The 20,558-nt window shown below is 36.4% G+C and overlaps 1 protein-coding gene across 1 annotated transcript; it reads right to left on the reverse strand.

Annotated features, from left to right (window-relative positions):
* Positions 1-959: 959 nt before the first annotated feature.
* Positions 960-19,879, reverse strand: LOC103477659 (uncharacterized). The gene is made up of 11 exons (XM_008430913.2): positions 19,471-19,879; positions 18,869-19,166; positions 17,922-18,076; positions 16,534-16,813; positions 16,242-16,388; positions 4,900-4,942; positions 4,656-4,746; positions 3,658-3,955; positions 2,963-3,117; positions 1,254-1,533; positions 960-1,110 (listed from the first exon to the last, which is right to left on the reverse strand). Exons 1-11 carry the CDS (start codon positions 19,532-19,534, stop codon positions 960-962), a joined length of 1,962 nt encoding a protein of 653 aa, XP_008429135.2. The 5' UTR covers positions 19,535-19,879.
* Between the last annotated feature and the right edge of the window lie 679 nt (positions 19,880-20,558).

Below are 20,558 nucleotides of genomic sequence, written 5' to 3' on the forward strand. Positions count from 1 at the left end.
AACTCCCATTAAAATGTCAAATCCTGTTTGGTTATGAGAGCTCCTTTAGGAAATCTTGTACTAAGATGAATCCTCTAGTGAAGCAAATATAAAGCAAAGAAAAAAAGATATGATAGTTTCCATATATCAGTCTCCAAAAAAGCCCAGGTTGGACCCTTTGACCCATCAGAACTGCATTCCTGTTCATGGTAAAGATTCAACTAGGTGTTAGAAACATTCCTTAGATATATTAACATGATACCCTCACAAGCTTGGATCAGATTGTTGCACATCCATGATGCAAATGAAACCACATCCCAGTGATGCTGTTATCATCAGACACTGTTTGCACAGTTCATTTCCAATTGCATTGAGTTACTGGCATGTGATTTGCTGATGTTCTTTTAGCATCAACAAGCAATTTAACAGAAAATTAAGTCGTGTGCAGTAATAACACTATGTACAAATAATCCACAACCAGTTTTGCAGACTCATCATTATAGAGATTTAATAAAGAAATAAACACCAGATTTCAGACAAGTAGAATAAACCGCAGGATGAATAGGACCTATAAGACAGATTGTTAAAGTCTGATTGTCTGATATATAATAGATAATCAGTCTGACAGATTCTGTTCAAAAGACAAGATTTTCAAGAGTTAGACTTAATAGCTCTTCATTTTAAATCAACTAATAGGTTTACTGCTCTTTCTTTATTTGTTTTTCAGTCTGCATGTCAATCTGTTGTTGCTTATCTTTCAAAATCAAACCCATAGAGCGTCCCAGCTTCCCTAAAGCACGTGATTGGTTCACCAGAGGCTGACCCCAGCTCAGAACTGCTTTCCCCATAGTGAAAGCAAAGCGTTTCCCCTTATTTTGGTTTTCAATACAATCAGATATTCATAAGGTTTTTAACACCCTCTAGTGGTCAAAATGATTAATTCAGCTTTAACTATAAACCACAGTGATGTCATGAAAACTTTAATCCAGTCTGGATGCGTACACTTCCACCTCACACAGAGTGAGAAACTCATTTCTTCCAGGTATGACAACGTTGATGTATCGACCATCCATGCCGTTGCACTGAAAGGTATCAGTAAAACCTGGAGCGATGGTTGAGATCACAGCACACCTAACAAAGGAAAGAAGATTTAAGATTTCAGGACATATTTAAAGATACATTAATTTAGCAAAAATAATCATGAGAAATTAATGTTGCTTTCAACAACATCTTTTATTTGCATTCAGTGTCATGATAAAATTACTGTAAACTACCTGGGATTGTTATTTCCATTGTTATCAAGTGAATCTCCAATCCGAATTTCAGCTCCGTTAATTCGAGTGGGAACTTCTACCCGATTGGTTATGTTAATATTGAACACTTTATGGGTTCTTCCCAGGTCCAGTCTCCACCAGGGGCTATAGTCATTATTTGTGGCACTGCAGGAACCCTGGCTGAAGAGGCCTTCACGATACCCATCGATAGCGTAGTAGGCAAAGGCTCCAGGATAAACTGTTGACTGTGAAGCTTTTCCATAAACTGCCACATTTTCTTCTGCAACACAAAATTTTAAATGTCAGCTTTGAAATATATTATTCTCATATGCAATTCCCATGTACATATTGACAATTACATATTTGTATTAAAAATTAGTTCAGGTAGTTCATTTTGTATTTGGTAGGTTCAAAACCAAAACTTATTGTTTTCATAAAAGGGACTGACAGAGAAAAAAAAATCTTTCTACTTCCTTTCTCTTTTATTCTTTTTTATTTCTCTTACAATTTTTAGTTTGAAATTACTAACAGCTTAAAGCAGATGATGTATATGTTTATAAACATTTGGAGTGCACCGATCTATCAGCCAGCCTGTTTCTTTAATTTTGGGAGATCGTCAATCGCCTGATCTTATCTACGTCACCAAAGATCTCAAAATCAACCAGTGTCCTCTTCTACTCTCTCATGACAAAGGTTTGACTGATAGACTGACTCACCAGGTAATATCTGCATATTTGCAGTTAAAAATAGTCACCTTGTTGTTACCAACTCAGCGACTTTCTTGCTATATTTAGCAACATTTCAGACAAAAAAAATTGGTATTGGCCAAAATTGGAATCTGTGCACCAGAGGTCTTGCTATACTTTTTTGTTATTCATCATCTTGATGGACAGCATAAAGAAAATCGGTCATGTGCTATTTTTACTTGTCAAATTATAATCATATTAATATAGGCTATTTTATGTGGTTTAATTCATATTCACCAAGTGGAACCATGCAATCCCATCACACATAAAACAGATAACACATCTAACTTGTTCTCTGTAGTGACAAAAAACACTGACTGTGGCCCCAATAACTTATAATAAATGACATTAAATGACTCCACAAAAATTACAAGCAATTCTTTAGTTTCCTCTGGTCTGTATGTACTAGAGACTGGTATTACCCGTGCCATTTCAACCAAAAGTTTGGAATGCGCTTCTGAACCAGACGTGTCCGGTCCATAACTCTTCAACACATTGTCAGCTCCCGGTCAGAAAGATATTTAGTTCAGTGTTCATAAGATGATATTCAGAAAAGATTTTTTTAATTGACTGACTTTAGTTGCTTCTGCGATGAACTCTTTGCATAAATTTTAAATGTCCGCCCATGTGTACCTGTCAAGGGTGTGAATTATAACCTGTCAAATGACGGACGGGTTTAAAAATGTTTCTATCTTTAAAAAAAAAAAGGTCAATATTCCATTAAGGCAACCCCTGCTGTGCACCCTTAATAAATATATATACTATTTTTCACTTGTTTAAACAGCCTTTATGTTGAAGAAAGAGCGCACCTTTGTGCAAGCTGTTCTCTGATAATGTGGTATAAATGCAACATTTTGGGTTGCCGATCCCTGACTTGGTCTAATCAATCAAGTCAGTGGCTCTCACTGACAAACCTGACTTGATTGATAAAATATGATCAAACATGTTTTGAAAGATGCTCACCAGTTGGAGCGCGGTATCCGTAGACCTCCACTTCACAGACATGTAGAACCCTGCTCACACCAGGGGCTATAATGATCACATATTGACCTTCAACACGCTCAGCAAAATTTATTGTATAAGAGCTTCCAGCTGCAATAGAGGAAATGGTAGCAACCCTGGAAAAGAAAAGTTGTATCGGTAACATTCATGATTTCAAAGGAGCAAGCAGCACAAGGTCTTCTGAAATATGTGTTTAAAATAACATATGCAAATCTAATTTCATTTTTCTCAGCAATTACAAACTCGATTTCAGTAATCTTGGTATCCACATAAAGGTAACACTGGGCGACTGTCAGAAGTTTATATATCACAGGAGCTGCTAGAGTTTCAGGGAACTATGTGCATGGAACATAAAATAATTTGAATTTTGTTGTCCTTCACCAGAATGTTTACAACAAAAAAATAAATAATTTTGTCACAACCAGAGCTCCTTACAATGTCTCCCTGATGAAGGTTTGTGGCTACTGTCCTGAAGCCCTGGGGCATAAACTGAAATGCTCAAAACATTTATCAGCTTGTGGCAAATAGCCTGATGTTTCTTTGGATACCAAATATGTCTCTCTTTAAGGGAACGTGCAGAAATTAAACAAAGGTTCAAATCTGAGCAGCACTGAGCCTTCCTTGTTTCATACTGTACTCATGACATAATCACTCACAGTGGGTTTGCAGTGCCATCTTGTCGTAAAGAGTTTCCGATGCGAACCTCCAAACCATTGGATTGCTGTGCACAGCAGTCTCCTCTGTTGGTGATGACGACCTGGGTGACTATGTATGAGTCCAGCAGGTCCACTCTCCACCAGGGGTTGTTTTCAGTATCAGTGTGGGTGCAAGATCCCTTTGTAAGGTCAGCATTTAGGTTTCCATCAATGGCATTGGAAGCATCTACAAATGCATTCCACGGATCCCCTTTGTACTGAGAAGACTGTGAAGCTTTGCCACGTAAAGCCACGTTTTCTGAAATGAAGAGAGAAATTCAACAAAGAATAAATTAATCTCAATATTGTTTGTTTTGAATTAGATATTTGTGTCTGTCATTAAAAGTCTTGCATTTGTTTGATATTTGATAGTTTGAATGTTACTTTTCTGTCTCAGTGGCACGTACTTGCATTATAACAAGTATTTTATGCAGGCATGAAGCAAATGTTTTTGCTATTTATATAAAAACAATGAGAAATCAAATGAAGTATTTCACTGTCTTTGCGATTTGACAGCTTCTTCTAAACTGGCACAGATGAAGTCGTGTCCAGAAGATCTATTAATGTAATGAATAATGAGTAATGCTTTTATCACCTTTGAAAGGAGTTGTCAAAGATTGCACTCATTTTTTTTATTAAACCAAACAATTAATCTTGCATTTTCTCAAAAACACGAAGTGGAAAAACAAGGAACTTAAAATAAAACAGGACAAGAAAACACATTTTTAGCCCATTTAAGGAACCCTTAATGTAAGGGTTTATAAATATAAACTACATATATTTGGAAGTCAGAGTATTTATCATTTTTGCTGAAATTTAAGGAAATCCTTTCTCTAAGGACAAAAATCATATTAAATAAGTTCAATTAGATTAACCGGCTCTGCTCATAGATTAATGTTGTATCACAAACAATGCTTATGGTCTCTAAATTTACACAAATACTTTCACATGCTACTTACGGTAAGTGTAAGCTGAGCACATTGGCAGGAGGAGCAGCAAATGAAACAGTACGCCGTACCTCATGATTCTGACAAAAACAGGAGAGAGAAACTAGGGAAACATTTTCTGAGTTTAATAGTATTAAGCTATATTTAAGATAATTAGTATAACTATTCTATAACATTTCATGCTATATTATAGTAAATAGTGTCATATTTGTGAGAATTTCTGATCAAAAATATTCACGAGAACTGAAAATATTACCCTGATTCTTTGGTGGGTTTGGCGTTCGAGGTGAGGGATTTGCCTTTGAGCGTTTGCTAAGTCCTTCACTCATCTATTTATATCAGGTAAAACTCACATGTTGTCCAATCACATCTCAAAGAGAAGTCAACTCCTACAATTCTCAGTAAGCTTCAGCTCGGAAAGTCCTATTGTCACTGGATTCAGTTATTTACTTTGCCATCCTTTGTTTAAACAGATCATGGGTTAGTTAAACTTTATGAAGACACGTAAGCTCAAACACTGAAGTCAAACACTCAGTCTACCTAAATAAACTTTATGTAGACATAACACTGCGCTATGTCTCCTAAATAAAAAGGTTATTACTGACAACTCAGTAAAATATTGACCAGGGTTCAGAACACTTTCAAATTAAATGTGAATCTGATAGTGGATATTTTAATACTAATCATCCTCAGATTAAAATGTGCCTTATGGTTATTTAAAAAAAATAAACAAATAAAAATGTTTAGAAACATTCCTAAAGGAAACACTTCAAGTAATTATTTTGAAGCTTGAAATATTACAACTCAATAAATATATTTTTAAGATATAAATATAGGGAAAAACATTGCTTTAAAATGCTGTAATTCAATTTGTAAGTTCTTACAAGCTATTCTAGGGATGAATGTTTAACCTCTTAGCTGCAAAATGCTTGATGTAAAAGTTCAAACTTTGAATACAACAAAACTAATCAGTTGTTCAAGGGAAACATCTGCTAAAGGAGTTTGTGAGAATGCCGGTGTTGATAAGACATTAATAAAGTAAGACTTAGAGATGAGGTTATTTCTGTGGAACCATTACAGCTTAATATTCATGCATCCATTGTGATTTGTTAGTCTTTTAATCTTTATACAAACAAAGCATTTATTTGCTGATTTTTTTATTTTGTGTGGTTAACTCCTCTCTGATTTGTTCTCCTAGTTCTGGCGTCCCCAAGTCTTGTTCTCTTATACTACCCTGCATTTTTCAATACACCAACACAGCTGAATCAAATAATTGAATTACTGCTGAAGCATGCCATCAAATTTGGCAGAGGTAAAATGGTCAGGTGTGATAGGGATGCATCCAAAAGCATCTTAAAGCACCTTAAATTTAAAGAAACTCTCAAAAACCGGACTAGTTCTAAAACACAACCGCACAAGAATGTTTTGTTGAAAAAAAAAAAGAGTTTTTCCTCCTACTGGCCTCATTTCAGAAAGTGGGGTAAGTGGAAATCCTGAGTACAATCTGGGGAAACTATGTGCGTGTGATGGGTCTTCAGTTTCAGAAAGACAGATATTGTCTTTCTTTGTACAGTTGACCTTGCCACTCTTTCATAATGACCTTGTTAATCTTCAGCTTTTCTTGCAAGAGTGACACAGAGAGTACACGAAAACATTATGATACTGCCGAATGAAGCTGGACTGAAGAGAGGCAACGATCACCTGTGTCATTCTTTTTCCCCCCAAGATCCGTATCTTCTTGTGTCCACAAGACAAATACAAGAAAGTTTGCATTTGTTTGGACCTATATGTTAAATGTCAACAAAGATTTCTACACACATAATATTTTACACACTGCAAAAACACAAACTCTTACCAAATAATTTTGGTCTAGTTTATAGTGCAAATATCTTCATGTACTTGTAATAAGACAATTTTAATTTAAAAAAGCTAAATACCTCTGTCTTCTATGTAGTTTATATTACTAAACATATACTTTGAAGGTTCTTTAAATGGGATTAAAAAGGTATTGCCTTGTCCTGATTCACTTGTGGGTTGAATGTATTTCTACTTATTGTTTTCATGAAAATGCTACACTGATTATTTGATTTAATTTAAAACATTTTCACAGTGCACATCTCTTTTAAGAAACTGTTGTTTCTGATACAACTAAGAATAATAACAACTTGTTTAGAAAGTCCTTGTTTCAACTGAACAGTCGCTGTTTGTTAAAATGGGCTTTCGTGCAAGAAAAAGAGGTTTGAGTCCCAGACAGAAATGAGGTCCGATCCACCCAGGTGTATATTTCACAAAAATACACAGGTATTCAAATATTAAACAGGTATTCAAACAGCTAAGAAACCAGTTCAGCAGGACATAATGATGTTATCAGACTTCCTTCTTGTAACCTACTACGCTCTCAAATTTCTTACAACATACACAATAATTATTTGCATATATGTTGTAAGAATGTACGATGGTCCAAATGAAATAAAACACCCTTTGGGGACTTAATAAAGTGAAGTAAGCTGAAGTAAAAATGAAACTCTATTACCAGCTTCATAAGGTTTTTTTCGAGGATTTTCACCAAAACATGTTCTGCTCTGGAACACAGAACCTGTCTCCTTCCTGATCATTGGACATTCCCATGGTGTTTATTCACAAATATTAAACAGGTATTCAAACAGCTAAGAAACCAGTTCAGCGTCACATAATGATGTTATCAGACTTCCTTCTTATAACCTACTACGCCTCAAATTTTCAAATTGTATAAGTTTCACATTGTTCACAATACAATATTGTGTTTTTGTGGGGAATATTTCCAGTTAGATGGTCCGTGAGTTTTAGTTAAATGGGTTAAGTGGCCCTCAGCGTGACAAAGTTTGAAGAACACAGCTCTAAATTAATCTCCTTTGATTTTTTTTGTTTGTTTTTCTTTCACCAATTATTAGTATATATGTCGTGAAAATATATAATGTTTATCTCTGGAACACAGAACCTGTCTCCTTCCTGAACAATGTGATCACCGGACATTCCTATGGTTAAACTTGGTAATAATTGTATGAGCAAATTAAATTGGTACATTTTAGGCATCTGAAAATTAGACCTAAGCATCATCAAGATTTACGTGGGTCCACAATTTTCAACTTGAACATTTTAATGGTTTAATTTTTCCATGATGTCTCACAAGAAGGTGTATGTTTGAGATATTGCCTTAAAATATATCCATGTTTGGATATGCCAAATTTAAAGGCACTGAATGTCAATGTTTGACTTTTAAGGCTCCTGGGTACGGTCCATCCAAGTGTTTATTCACCAATATTAAACAGGTATTCAAACAGCTAAGAAAACAGTTCAACAGGACATATTGATGTTATCATGCACCTACCACATGTACTACACCCTAAAATCAACAGACAGGATTAAAAACATGTCCTAGCAAGCATCTTCAAGATGACTAAAATACCCAAGCCCATTATTTAAAGAATATAATGACATTCCTTATGTTTCTATGTATGCAAAGTGATAACAAATATATCCTGTTTCATGTAAGATTGACTTTATTTCTGTTTGCTAAATGGCAGACTAAAAAGAATTCTAAGAATTAATTTTTATTCCTCTGTTCAAAGTCAAACATTTGACATTCATTAAGATGTTTTGCCTTTAAACAATTTGTCATTTCCAAACATATGGATATATTTTAAGGCAATTCGTCAAACGTACAGTTTTCTTCTATGAAATTGTAGAAAACAAACCATCCAAGATATCAAGTTGAGATTAGACCCTTGTCACAGTGACGACGGACAATGGCCGCCATAACTCGAAGAGGTGTATCTTTACTTCCATTGTGATTTTTCCTCGGGAAACCTGACAGAAAAATTCACAGATACTCATTATCTTAAGGATACTGTGAAACAAGCACTGATGGAAGAAGAACAGAGAAGAGGAAGCAAAAATGTAAGGAAGAGTTTCTTTGCAAAGAATAGAGGCAAGCAAAAGAGGAAGGAGAAAAAGCCTACAAAGAAAATGTTAAAAAGCTAATGCTGAGGATTCTGAGACCTCAGACGATGAATATTTTTGTATTGTCTGTATGAAACCATTTGGCAACTCAAAGCCACAGGAAGTGTGGGTAAAATGTGCCCTATGCAGTCTCTGGGCCCACAAAACCTGCACTCCTGGGCTACCATCATTCATTTGTCACCACTGTGACTCTGATTAAGGATACACACAGACACAAACACACACACACATTGACATTGGTTTTTGTTAGACCTACATGTTTGTTCAGTGTTCATTAAGCATACCTTATACATGTTAATTAAGTTTGTTCTAGTAGAATAATTTACACAGAGTATATTTGAGTTATGGTCAGTCACAGAGAGAGCCAGAGAGAGAGACAGACATTGCTCTTGTATTGTTCTTTTAATTCAGTAAACCTCTTTTTAAAGCATTTCACATGGTACAGCATACCCCAGCAGGTGGTAGGTTGTAACAAAGGAACACCATGTATTTGACATGAACTCACGAGGTCTGTGATATTCATGCAGAGGTTCGAATTGGTGTCATTTGTAGTAAACAAATGTGGGAATTTTGCAGTGGTGGGAAGTAACAAAGTACAACTACTTCGTTACTGTGCTCAAGTACAATTTTCGTGTATTATGGAGGAATTCAAAGGTGCTAAACTCATGAATTAAGAGACGATACACAAACTCCATTCTCTCCGGCTCACAGACAACCAGGAAGACATTTAATGCACATCTGCGGAATCACATATTACATTTTCATCATCTCATTTTCATCGTCTCAGAATCCAAAATGTCTTGTCTTCTGCTTCTGGCTTCGAGCATTTATACCGTTTCAGTCTGCTAATGTGTATTGGAAACCGTCTGACCAATGGCGTTCGGAATCTTGCTTCTGGCTCTGTTTTTCATTGAGTGTGTTGGAAGTTCCAAGAATTCTGGGCTGACCTCGTGGAAGTTAAATCTGCTCCCTCAGAGGACCATTAGTCAAATTGTTAGTTCTTATATGTCCAAACAGAGACTCTGGCCTAGTACCTTGCATGCAAGACACTTGCCAGGAATTCCTCACACACCACCTTACTGCAGGGGTCCCCAAACTTTTTCCTGTGAGGGCCAAATAACTTTTCCCTTCTCTGGTGGGGGGCCGGAGTCAGTTTGTAACAGAAAAAGTGTGACGATTGCAGGAGTGCCTAAATGTAAAATTGTATTGTTTTCCAGAAAGCACAATCAAATAACATTCCCTGGGTTCTTCACAGAACAAAAGTCAGGAAGTAAATAATAATCAAATAACCCTCTCTGGGTTCTTCACAGAAAAATTCCAGGAAGGATTATAGTCCGTATTTTCCGAACTATGAGCCGCACCAGACTATAAGCCACAACCCCAAAGTTTATTTTTTTTTGTTTTTAAACCAGTAAACATATACATAAGCCCCTGTTACGGCCCTGGGCCTTAAGGGCTGAGCTGCAGGTGTTGCTTTTGTCTGTCCTTGTGCTCCTCCCCTTTACAGGTGCTGCTGATCAAGTTGATTGGGAGTGCAGAGTACTTAAACCTGGCTGTCTCCATCTTCTAGGTCGCCTTCAGCATCCACTCTGCCGCTTGTGGTGTTTTGTTGCCAGGCCTCAGCTCCCCTCCTTTTTGCACATTTGCGTTTGTCTTTGTTTTGGCACTTCAACACTTCCATATGCACTCATACAACACATCCAAGCATTTGCATTACACCACTGATATCCACAATCCATTGTTTTTGTTAATATATATTCATTTTTCTACACTTTCACCCCTGCATGGTCTCCCGTTTTGTTATGACCTTGAGCCAGTCGTAACAATTGGGGGCTCGTCAAACTGTTCTGTCGGTTATGTTCGGTTCGGTAAGTTTGGCTTTTGTTCTTACCGTGTTAATTGAATTACGTTCTTGTTTGTGAGCGCTTGTTTCAATTTCAAGTCCCTATTAAAACCTAATTCCATTTTAATGGGTGCTTTCTTTTTTTTTCCAATTTGACTTCCAATGATTCACTTCCTGCTAAAGAGCCCCCTGGTGGTTGAAGAAAAATCCACATATAAATGGCTTATAGTCCGGAAAATACGGTATATGAAAAAAAATCTGAATACTCTCTGGTATTGTTCAGGGGGCCAGACCAAATGTAGAGGCGGACCGGATCCAGCCCGCGGGCCGTAGTTTGGGGATCACTGCCTTACTCAGATTGAACCAGCACATTCGACATAATACATTCCTTTTAAGTAAAACATATCTTGGGTGAATCCACATAACTTCCAACTATTAACATAATTATATTCCTCAACAGTATCTGTACTTTACTTAAGTAGATTTAATAATGGATACTTTCTACTTTTACTCCACTACATTTTACAGCAAGTATCTGTACTTTCTACTTCACTACATTTCTACAAAACTGTCGCGTTACTCGTTACATCCAAGTCGCGTTGCTCTTTTTTCCGTTAAAATGTGACGTTCAGGGACTTAAGGTGGCGCCGTAAAATCCAAGCAATAACGCGACTTACGTGTCTGTTGTCATCCATCGCTTCCACCTTTACTCGCACGCGGAGCTCCAGACATGCGCAGTGGTTTCCTCTGAGCAGGAGAAAATGTCTGTCTAATCGTCAGTAATATAATAGCGCTGCATAAATTATAAGATATGGGGACTTGTAAAATCAGCAGCGCTTCGCTTTCACAGACGGTGGGACTTTGTCCAACTTTTAGCGTCACTTGAAAGGAAAGCTTAAAGAAAGGTAAGATCTGTGGACGTGATGCTAGCAAAGCGAGCTGTACTGAGAGTTGCATCCACGATGAAAAAAAATTGTCACTCATGCGCGGAATTATTGTGTGGAGGTGTTGACTGACATGTTGCATATATGGGACAACGCTCTGACCAAAGTGCAATATGACATTCAGGAACGATCAGATTCCTCGGAACGGATCTTTACTGATTAAATTTATTTCAGCGCTAAGTATTTAATATCTAGGTGTTTTATGGGAATGTGGATCTTTCAAATCAATTTGAGAAGTAATTTTGATAGGTAAAACTTTATTTTTTTGTGTCACGTAGCACGGGGTGCTGGTCTTGACTTGGTCTTGGGTAGGTGGTCTTGACTACAACACTGCTACTGGCTCCTTGGTTGCCTGTCCTCTCCCACCCAACTTTCCATCCCCTTTCTGTTGGATTTCTTTAAAAATAAAAGCCACTAGTGGCAAAAAAGTGAAGTTCATGTTATGTTTGGACAGAAGACCAGATGTTTCCATTCCTAAAATTATGATGCATAGAATTACATATCTAAGTCTAAACTATGTTTCAGAGTAAACACAATAAAAACATGCTTTATCTGTGGCATTGTTCATTAAAATGGCACATTTCTATTGTATTAAAATTAAATACGATCGGTTCACTTAATGATATTAGCGATTAGGTAATCCATTCAGTAAGTACTTTTACTTTTAATACTTAAGTATTTTTAAAATCTAATACTTTTTTACTTTAAGTACAAATGTTAATGTGGTAGTTTTACTTTTACTTGAGTACATTTTTGTCTATGTATATGTACTTTTAATTAAGTACAATTTTTGAGTACTTTCTCCACCACTGGTATTTTGTATAAAAGTTTGAAAGCTCTAGGTGCTGGAGCAAAAAGTGTTACAACCATACCAGGTCTCCCTATTATATAGAACATTAATATATCTCATCACATTTCTCCAATGAAACATTAATCCTATCTATCTATCTATCTATCTATCTATCTATCTATCTATCTATCTATCTATCTATCTATCTATCTATCTATCTATCTATCTATCTATCTATCTATCTATTTATCTATCTATGACAAAGTTTAACCTCATGGACTTTGTTCTTCTGTGGACAATAGACTGTTGTTCCGACTGCCAAAAAAAGAGTCAAATATGTTTCTTAAATAAAATGTTACGTATATCAAACCCATGTTGTAATTTTTAACCTTTAGTACACAGTTTACCCATCATCTGCCAATAATATAGTGTTTAACACCAGTGATAAACCAGTGTAATGCAGACCTCCATCCATCCATTTTCTTTACACCCTTCTCCCTCAGTGGGGTTGGTAGGGTTGCTGGTGCCTATCTCCAGCTAACGTTTCGGGCGAGAGGCAGGGTCACCCTGGACAGGTCACCAGTCTGTTGCAGGGCAACACAGACACACAGGACACACAACCATCCACACACACTCACACCTAGGGGCAATTTGGAGAGGCCAATTAACCTAACAGTCATGTTTTTGGACTGTGGGAGGAAACCAGAGTACCCGGAGAAAACCCACGCATGCACAGGGAGAACATGCAAACTCCATGCAGAAAGACCAGGGCTGGGAATCGAACCCAGAACCTTCTTGCTAGAGCAGTTGGTAGGCAACAGCTCTACCAACTGCGCCAATGTGCAGCCCATAATGCAGACCTATCAGACCTAAAAATGTACATAAATCCTTAGCTTTCATTCAATATAAAATCAACCCAAATCTGCATGTAGATCCACATTCAGATGATGGTTGAATCAACGTTGATTCCTAACTGATTCAATGTAGAATCAACACAAATACCCATGCAGATCCACAGTCAAATGAGTGTTGAATCAACATTGATTCAATGTAGAATCAACACAAATATACATGCAGAGCCACAGTCAAATGAGTGTTGAATCAACATTGATATAATGTTAGTTATGGTTGAAACCCTAACGTTGATTAAACATACAAGTCACCGACCACTTTCAATGTTTCAATGTCAACGTTCAGCATTGATTAAATGTCTCTGCCTTACATTGATTCAATGTTGTTTCAATCATTCTGTGCTATCTGGGTCTGCAGCAATCACAACATCATGGCTACGTAGGAGAAGGATCCGGGTACTGAAATGTCCAGCCTGCAGTCCAGATCTTTCACCTATGGAGAACATTTGGTGCATCACAAAGAGGAAGATGCAACAAAGAAGGCCCAAGATGAATGAACAGTGAGAGGCCTGTATTAAACATGAATGGGAGAGCATTCCTATTTATACACTTGAGAAACTGGTCGTCTCTGTCCCCAGACGTCTGTTGAGTGTTGTAAGAAGAAGGGGAGATGCCACACAGTGGTAAAAATGGCCTTGTCCCAACTTTTTTGGGATTTGTTGACGCCATGAAATTTTGAAACAACATATTTTTCCCATCTAACTGGAAATATTCCCCACAAAAGCACAACATTGTATTGAGAACAATGCGAAACTTATACAACCTGAAAATTTAAGGGCGCATAATATAATAATTAATTTGCACAATCACCTTTAGAAGGCAGCCTGATAACATCATTATATCCTGCTAAACTGGTTTCTTAGCTGTTTGAATACCTGTTTAATATTTGTGAAATATACACCTGGGTGGATCAGACATTATCTCTGTCTGGGACTCAAACCTCGTGCTCTTGCACGAAAGCCCATTTTAACAAACAGTGACTGTTCAGTTAGAACAAGACCTTTCTAAAGAAGCTGTTATTATACTTAGTTGTATCAGAAACAACAGTTTCTTAAAATAGATGTGCACTCCCGAGTGCAGCCAGACTAATTTATTTTAGCTAAATTGTTATATATTTTTTTTCCATCAATATTTTTATTGTATTTTTTACAGATCTATCTGCCATATAACCAATACAGTCAACAAGACCAACAAACACCCTCTTAGATACACATCTGCATTAATTCCTTTAAGTATACAGGAGATGATAGTCCACTGCTGAGGCTCCCTTGTTTAACATTATGGTCCGACATTAATCTTGTCTTTAGCTTCTTTGTCTTGAGACAAGTCCACACTTTCAACAAAATTCAGGAAGGGTCTCCAAATGCTTTCAAATAATTTGCTTTTCCCTTTTTGAAGATATGTTATGCGTTCCAGAGGTAAAGTCTTTAGCATGTGCTGATAGATAGATTGTTTGATAGATTGTTTGATACCTGGTCCTGTTGATCTTTCAGCCATTTCTGGTGTAAACACCATCTAGGACAGTCTCTCATCAGGCTGTTGTTAGAATATATTAAATTACAGGGAGTGTGATCTGATAGAACTATGTTCATAGCAACAATCAGTTATATTTGAGAGAAATTCTATTGAAATCAAAAAATAGTCTATGCATGAGTATGTTCTAAATCATTGGCGGGCAACTCCAGGCCTCGAGAGCCAGACTCCTGCAACTTTTAGATGTGCCTCAACTTCCAACACACCTGCGTCAAATAATGAGGTCGTTAGCAGGACTCTGGAGAGCCTGACTGCACTGAGGAGGTGATGATTCAGTTGTTGGATTCAAGTGTGTTGGACCAGGGAGACATCTAAGAGTTGCAGGACACCAGCCCTCCCACTCCACCAGATCCCAATTCTATTATCATCAGACACTGGTCTATAGTCCATTCCCAATTTGATTGATTTACTGCCATGTGGTTTGCTGATATTCTTTGATGATGATTAGTTTATGTCAGATATTTTCACCAAGAAAAACAACACAAAATAAAAGTAGTACTTTTATTTTTCTATGTATAAATGCAACATCATATTATCAAATATACATATGCATTGGTGATTATGTGTCTGAAAATGGATATGAATTGGTTGAAGCTATTGTCATTAAATACCCCAAAGCAGATTTATTTTTGTCTAATAAAATGTTAAACTCTAGCATTAACTGAAGAACTACCATTGCTGCAGATCTTTGTGACCTTACTGACTCTCATAGGGGATTTGATTGTATTTATAAATCTATCCTATCTTGCAACAAACATTTTTTTCCAAATTTTGGAGAATTGTGGAAGTAAAAAACAGGCTTGTAATTTGTAAAATGGTTTGTAAAATTTGTTCCCAGGTTTATGTATTGAGATGACTTTTGCAATTTTCATTTTATGTGGAAATTTACTAGTTTGATTTGACAAACTATGTGAGCAGCTGATAATTTGCACAATCACCTTTATTTTTACCATGTCAGAACCATCGCAGTCAGTTGAACCCTTATCATTGCATCTTGTGCCAAAAAACAATTTAAGGGACAATTAATTAGTTAGCGAGTATAGTTCAACAATAAACATCTACTGTCAAACATTACATGAAAAGAATCCACAACCAACTTTGCAGACTTATTGGAACAATTTAGTCAAGAAACACACAGAAGGATGCAGAACAGTACAAGAAACCGCAGGATGAATACAATGGATGTTATATGATAAAATCATTGCAGACCGATTACTCTGACAGACTCTATTCAAAAGACAATTACCAAGAGTTGGAGTTGACATTGCTACAAGTCTTGTTCATAAATTGATTAAATTGATTTTATTCCTCTTGCTTTTTTACTTGTTTCCTAATATGCAGATTAAAGGTGTTGCTTTTTTCCCCTCAAAATCAGACCCATCAAGCATCCCAAAGTGCCCCAAAACACGTGATTGGTTCACCAGCAGCTAATCCCAGCTCAGAATTGCTATTCCCATAGTGTATTTTCTTTTCAATACATTTAATACAGATACTCATGAGAATTTTTTTTATCTTTAGTGGTCAAAATTATTAATTCAGCCTTAACTTTAAACCACAGTGATGTCATAAAAACTTTAATCCAGTCTAGATGCGTACACCTCCACCTCACACAGAGTGAGATACTCATTTCTTCCAGGTATGACAACATTGATGTATCGACCATCCATGCCGTTGCACTGAAAGGTTTCAGTAAAACCTGCAGCGATGGTTGAGATCACAGCACACCTGACAGAGGAAAGAATATTTAAGATTTCAGGACATATTTAAAGATACATTAATTTAGCAAAAATAATCATGAGATAAATAATTGATGCTAATAACAGCATGTTTTATTTGCATTCAGTGTCTTGATAAAATGGCTGTAAACTACCTGGGATTGTTATTTCCGTTGTTATCAAGTGAATCTCCAATCCGAATTTCAGCTCCGTTAATTCGAGTGGGATATTCTACCCGATTGGTTATCTTAATATTGAACACTTTATGGGTTCTTCCCAGGTCCAGTCTCCACCAGGGGCTAAAGTCATTATTTGTGGCACTGCAGGAACCCTGGTTGAAGCGGCCTTCACGATACCCATCGATAGCGTTGTAGGCGATGGCTCCAGGATAAACTGTTGACTGTGAAGCTGTTCCATAAACTGCCACATTTTCTTCTGCAAAACAAAATTTTAAATGTCAGCTGTCATACATCGTCTTCTAATATGCTCTATCTATGTACATATTGACAATTACATAGTTTTATGGATTTTGTTTATTTTTGTTTGTTCAAGTAATTAATTTGGTAATTAGAAATTTGCAAAACCGAAACTTGTTGTTAGCATAGGATTGACAGAGAATTTGCTAGAGAAAATAAATACCTTTCTACTTTCTGTGCCGCCACACTGCTTTTTGTAAGGACATTATCCCAGAAGGTGTTTTTTTGTCTTGAATTACTAACAACTTTCAGCAGAGGATATATTTTATATACAATTCATTTGTAAGAACAGCCTTGACATTGAAAAAACAGTGTTTTTTTTGTGCAAGCTGTTATCTCATTTATTGATTTTGGCACAAAAAAAAAAGATTTGGGTATGATACTTTTCTAAACATATTTTTTGTCCTAAATGTTTGATTGCAGTTTTAAATATTAGTTGGAAGATAACATTTTTAACAAATTTTCAATCTCCATCCTTCCACTCATTAGGAAAGTTATTGAAAAAGCATTGTTTCAACAGTTAACAAGTTTCCTAACAATAACCCATCCATCCATTTTCTTACACCCTTGTCCCTCAGTGGTGTCGGGAGGGTTCCTAACAATAACCAACCACTTTAATGTCTTTCAGTGCAGTTTCTATCCTCACCACAGTACTGAGATTGTCCTAGTCAAAGTGGTTAATGACATCCACATAAATGCAGACTATGGAAGAATCACAGTGCTGGTTCTGTTGGACATCAGTGCAACATTACTGAAACAACTGGAAAGTTGGGTCAGACTCTCTGGTCCAGCACTCAACTGGTTTGAATCTTACATAACGAACAGGGATTTCTTTGTTTCAATAGTAACTTCTCTTTGAAGCTGACAGAAGTCACGTATAATTAATTGACTTACTAAATCCTAAGAGTTAGGATTTAAACCTCAAAAGTTACAAGATGTACAGTGAGCGCTCTTCATTGAAGTATACCTGGGTTAATCTGGTCTAATCAATCAAGTCAGTGGCTCTCACTGACAAACCTGACTTGACTGATAAAAATATGATCAAACATGTTTTGAAAGATTCTCACCAGTTGGGGTGCGGAATCCGTAGACCTCCACTTCACAGACATGTAGAACCCTGTTCACACCAGGTGCTTTAATGGTCACATAACGTCCTTCAACACGCTTGGTAAATGGTATTGCATAAGAGCTTCCAGCTGCAGCAGTAGAAACTGTAGCAACCCTGGAAAGAAGAGTTGTATATGTAACAATCAAGATTTTGTAAGAGTAATACCCACAGTGTTTGCTGAGGTGTTTAAAATAATACACCCAAATCTAATTTAGTATTTCTTAGCAATTTCAAACTATTCCAATAATCGTGGTATCAATATAAAGGTAACACTGGGGTCACTCCATCAGAAGTTTAAGTATCACAGGAGCTGCTAGAGTTTCAGGGAAAATGAGGATTGCAACAGTATACCAACATTTTAGAAATATAATTAATAGGCCTACAAACTTTGTGAAACCATAAATCCAAGACTGGACAGTACCTGTACAAAGATTGATGTAGCTGAGGATTTCTTTTAATTTACTAAACTTAATAAACCTATGCTACATGTCTAAAATTGCTTTTCTTCCTGTTTTCTTTTTCAGTCACCCAAATATTTCTATCCAACTGTAATAACAATTAGAAATTTCTATATTTGACTCCCAGTGAAGTTTTTTCTTTTGAAAACCATGGTAAAAAAAAAGCAATTACAATAAATTTAGTCACATTTACTGAAAATAAAAAAAATGGAAACCACCAATATTTATATATATTTTGTTCCTACCAGAGCTCCCTACAATTTCTCTGCATGAGGGTTTGTGGTCACTGTCCTGAAGCCCTAGGCACAAAATCAGCTTGTAGCTCAGAGTCTAACGTTTCTTAGGATACCAAATATCTTTAAGGGGAGGTGCAGAAATAAAAAAAGGTTCAAATCTGAGCAGCATTGAGCCTCCCTTGTTTCAATGCAGTCATTACATAATCACTCACAGTGGGTTTGCAGTGCCATCTTTTTGTAAAGAGTTTCCAACGTAAACCTCCAAACCATCGGATTGCTGTGCACAGCAGTCTCCTCTGTTGGTGATGACAATCTGGGTGACTATATATGAGTCCAGCAGGTCCACTCTCCACCAGGGGTTGTTTTCAGTATCAGTGTGGGTGCAAGATCCCTTTGTAAGGTCAGCATTTAGGTTTCCATCAATGGCATTGGAAGCACCTACAAATGCATTCCAAGGCTCCCCTTTGTATTGAGAAGACTGTGAAGCTTTGCCACGTAAAGCCACATTTTCTGAGAAGATCAGAGAAATTCAATGAAGAATAAATTAATTCCATTGTTCTTTGTTTTGCTTAAGAGATGTATGCAGTTAAAATACACATCCATTTATCTGTTAGTCATTTTAAAAGTCTTTGGTGGTTTTTCTGTCTCAGTAAATATAAATATAAACTACATATATATGGAAGGCAGAGTATTAAGCTTTTTGCTAAAGTTAGAGCAAAGCCTTTCTCTAAAGATTTTTGTATTGAGTTCATAGATTAATGTTCTATCATAAACAATGCTCATAGTTTCTAAAATACTTTCACATTGTACTTACGGTAAGTGTAAGCTGAGCACATTGGCAGGAGGAGCAACAAATGAAATAGTACTCCGTACCTCATGATTCTGACAAAAACAGGAGAGAACTAAAAAAATAAAAAAAACTGAAAATATTTTCTGAGCTTGTGAGAAATACTGCCAATTGTGAGTCCAGAATTATTTATTTAAATTATGAGAACTGAGAAATTACCTTGGTCTTTGGTGGGTTTGGCTTTTGAGGTGAGGGATTTGCCTTTGAGCGTTTGCTAAGTCCTTCACTCATCTATTTATATCAGGTAAAACTCACATGTTGTCCAATCACATCTCAAAGAGAAGTCAACTCCTACAATTCTCAGTAAGCTTCAGCTCGGAAAGTCCTATTGTCACTGGATTCAGTTATTTACTTTGCCATCCTTTGTTTAAACAGATCATGGGTTAGTTAAACTTTATGAAGACACGTAAGCTCAAACACTGAAGTCAAACACTCAAACAGCTTCATGTTACACAGTTTGCTCATCCTAAATAAGAAAGATAATTATTGACAATACAGTAAAACAATAACGAAGGTTAAGGACACTTCCAAGTACAATGTGAATCTGAAAGTGTTTCTTTTAAACATACAAATTATTTTTTTCTGAAATATCCCTTGTTACTCTTCAATCAATCAATAAAATTTTATTTGTATAGCACATTTCAGCGGCAAGGCATTTCAAAGTGCTTTACATAATTAAAATAAAAACAGGAATAAACAGTGAGAAAGAGAAGAAGATTTTTAAAAAAGATTAAAACAAATTAAAAAATAAATAAAAATAAAAAAGATAGAAACTGTGAGGGATTTGCCCCCTCCCTAACAGGTGCTGTTTTTGTGTTTTATAAATTTTAATTTATTTGTGTAAATGTATTGTTTTGGGAAGTAATTTGATTTATTTACTTGTTTTAATCCTCTTCTCTCTTTGAGGTCACCTGGTCATGTGTTGCCATGGAAGCGCGCCCATGAGCAGTGCTGACAAGGACCTGGTGATACCAATCAGCCTCATTGGGAAAATCCATTTTCTGAGAGGGAGGAGAGATGTAGTTTGAATTTTGTTTGGGCCCAGATAGTTTTTG

This window comes from Poecilia reticulata, chromosome 16 (assembly GCF_904066995.2).
Source record: "Poecilia reticulata chromosome 16, P_reticulata-male-v2, whole genome shotgun sequence".
NCBI lineage: Eukaryota > Metazoa > Chordata > Actinopteri > Cyprinodontiformes > Poeciliidae > Poecilia > Poecilia reticulata.

What these genes read in the sequence shown, in the direction of transcription:
- LOC103477659 (XM_008430913.2), bottom strand. Translation starts at nt 19,534, where the DNA reads ATGAGGTACGGAGTACTATTTCATTTGTTGCTCCTCCTGCCAATGTGC. An exon ending in GTGCTCAGCTTACACTTACC is followed by an intron (nt 19,167 to 19,470) that starts GTAAGTACAATG and finishes TGATCTTCTCAG; the next exon opens with AAAATGTGGCTTTACGTGGC. An exon ending in GATGGCACTGCAAACCCACT is followed by an intron (nt 18,077 to 18,868) that starts GTGAGTGATTAT and finishes TCTTCTTTCCAG; the next exon opens with GGTTGCTACAGTTTCTACTG.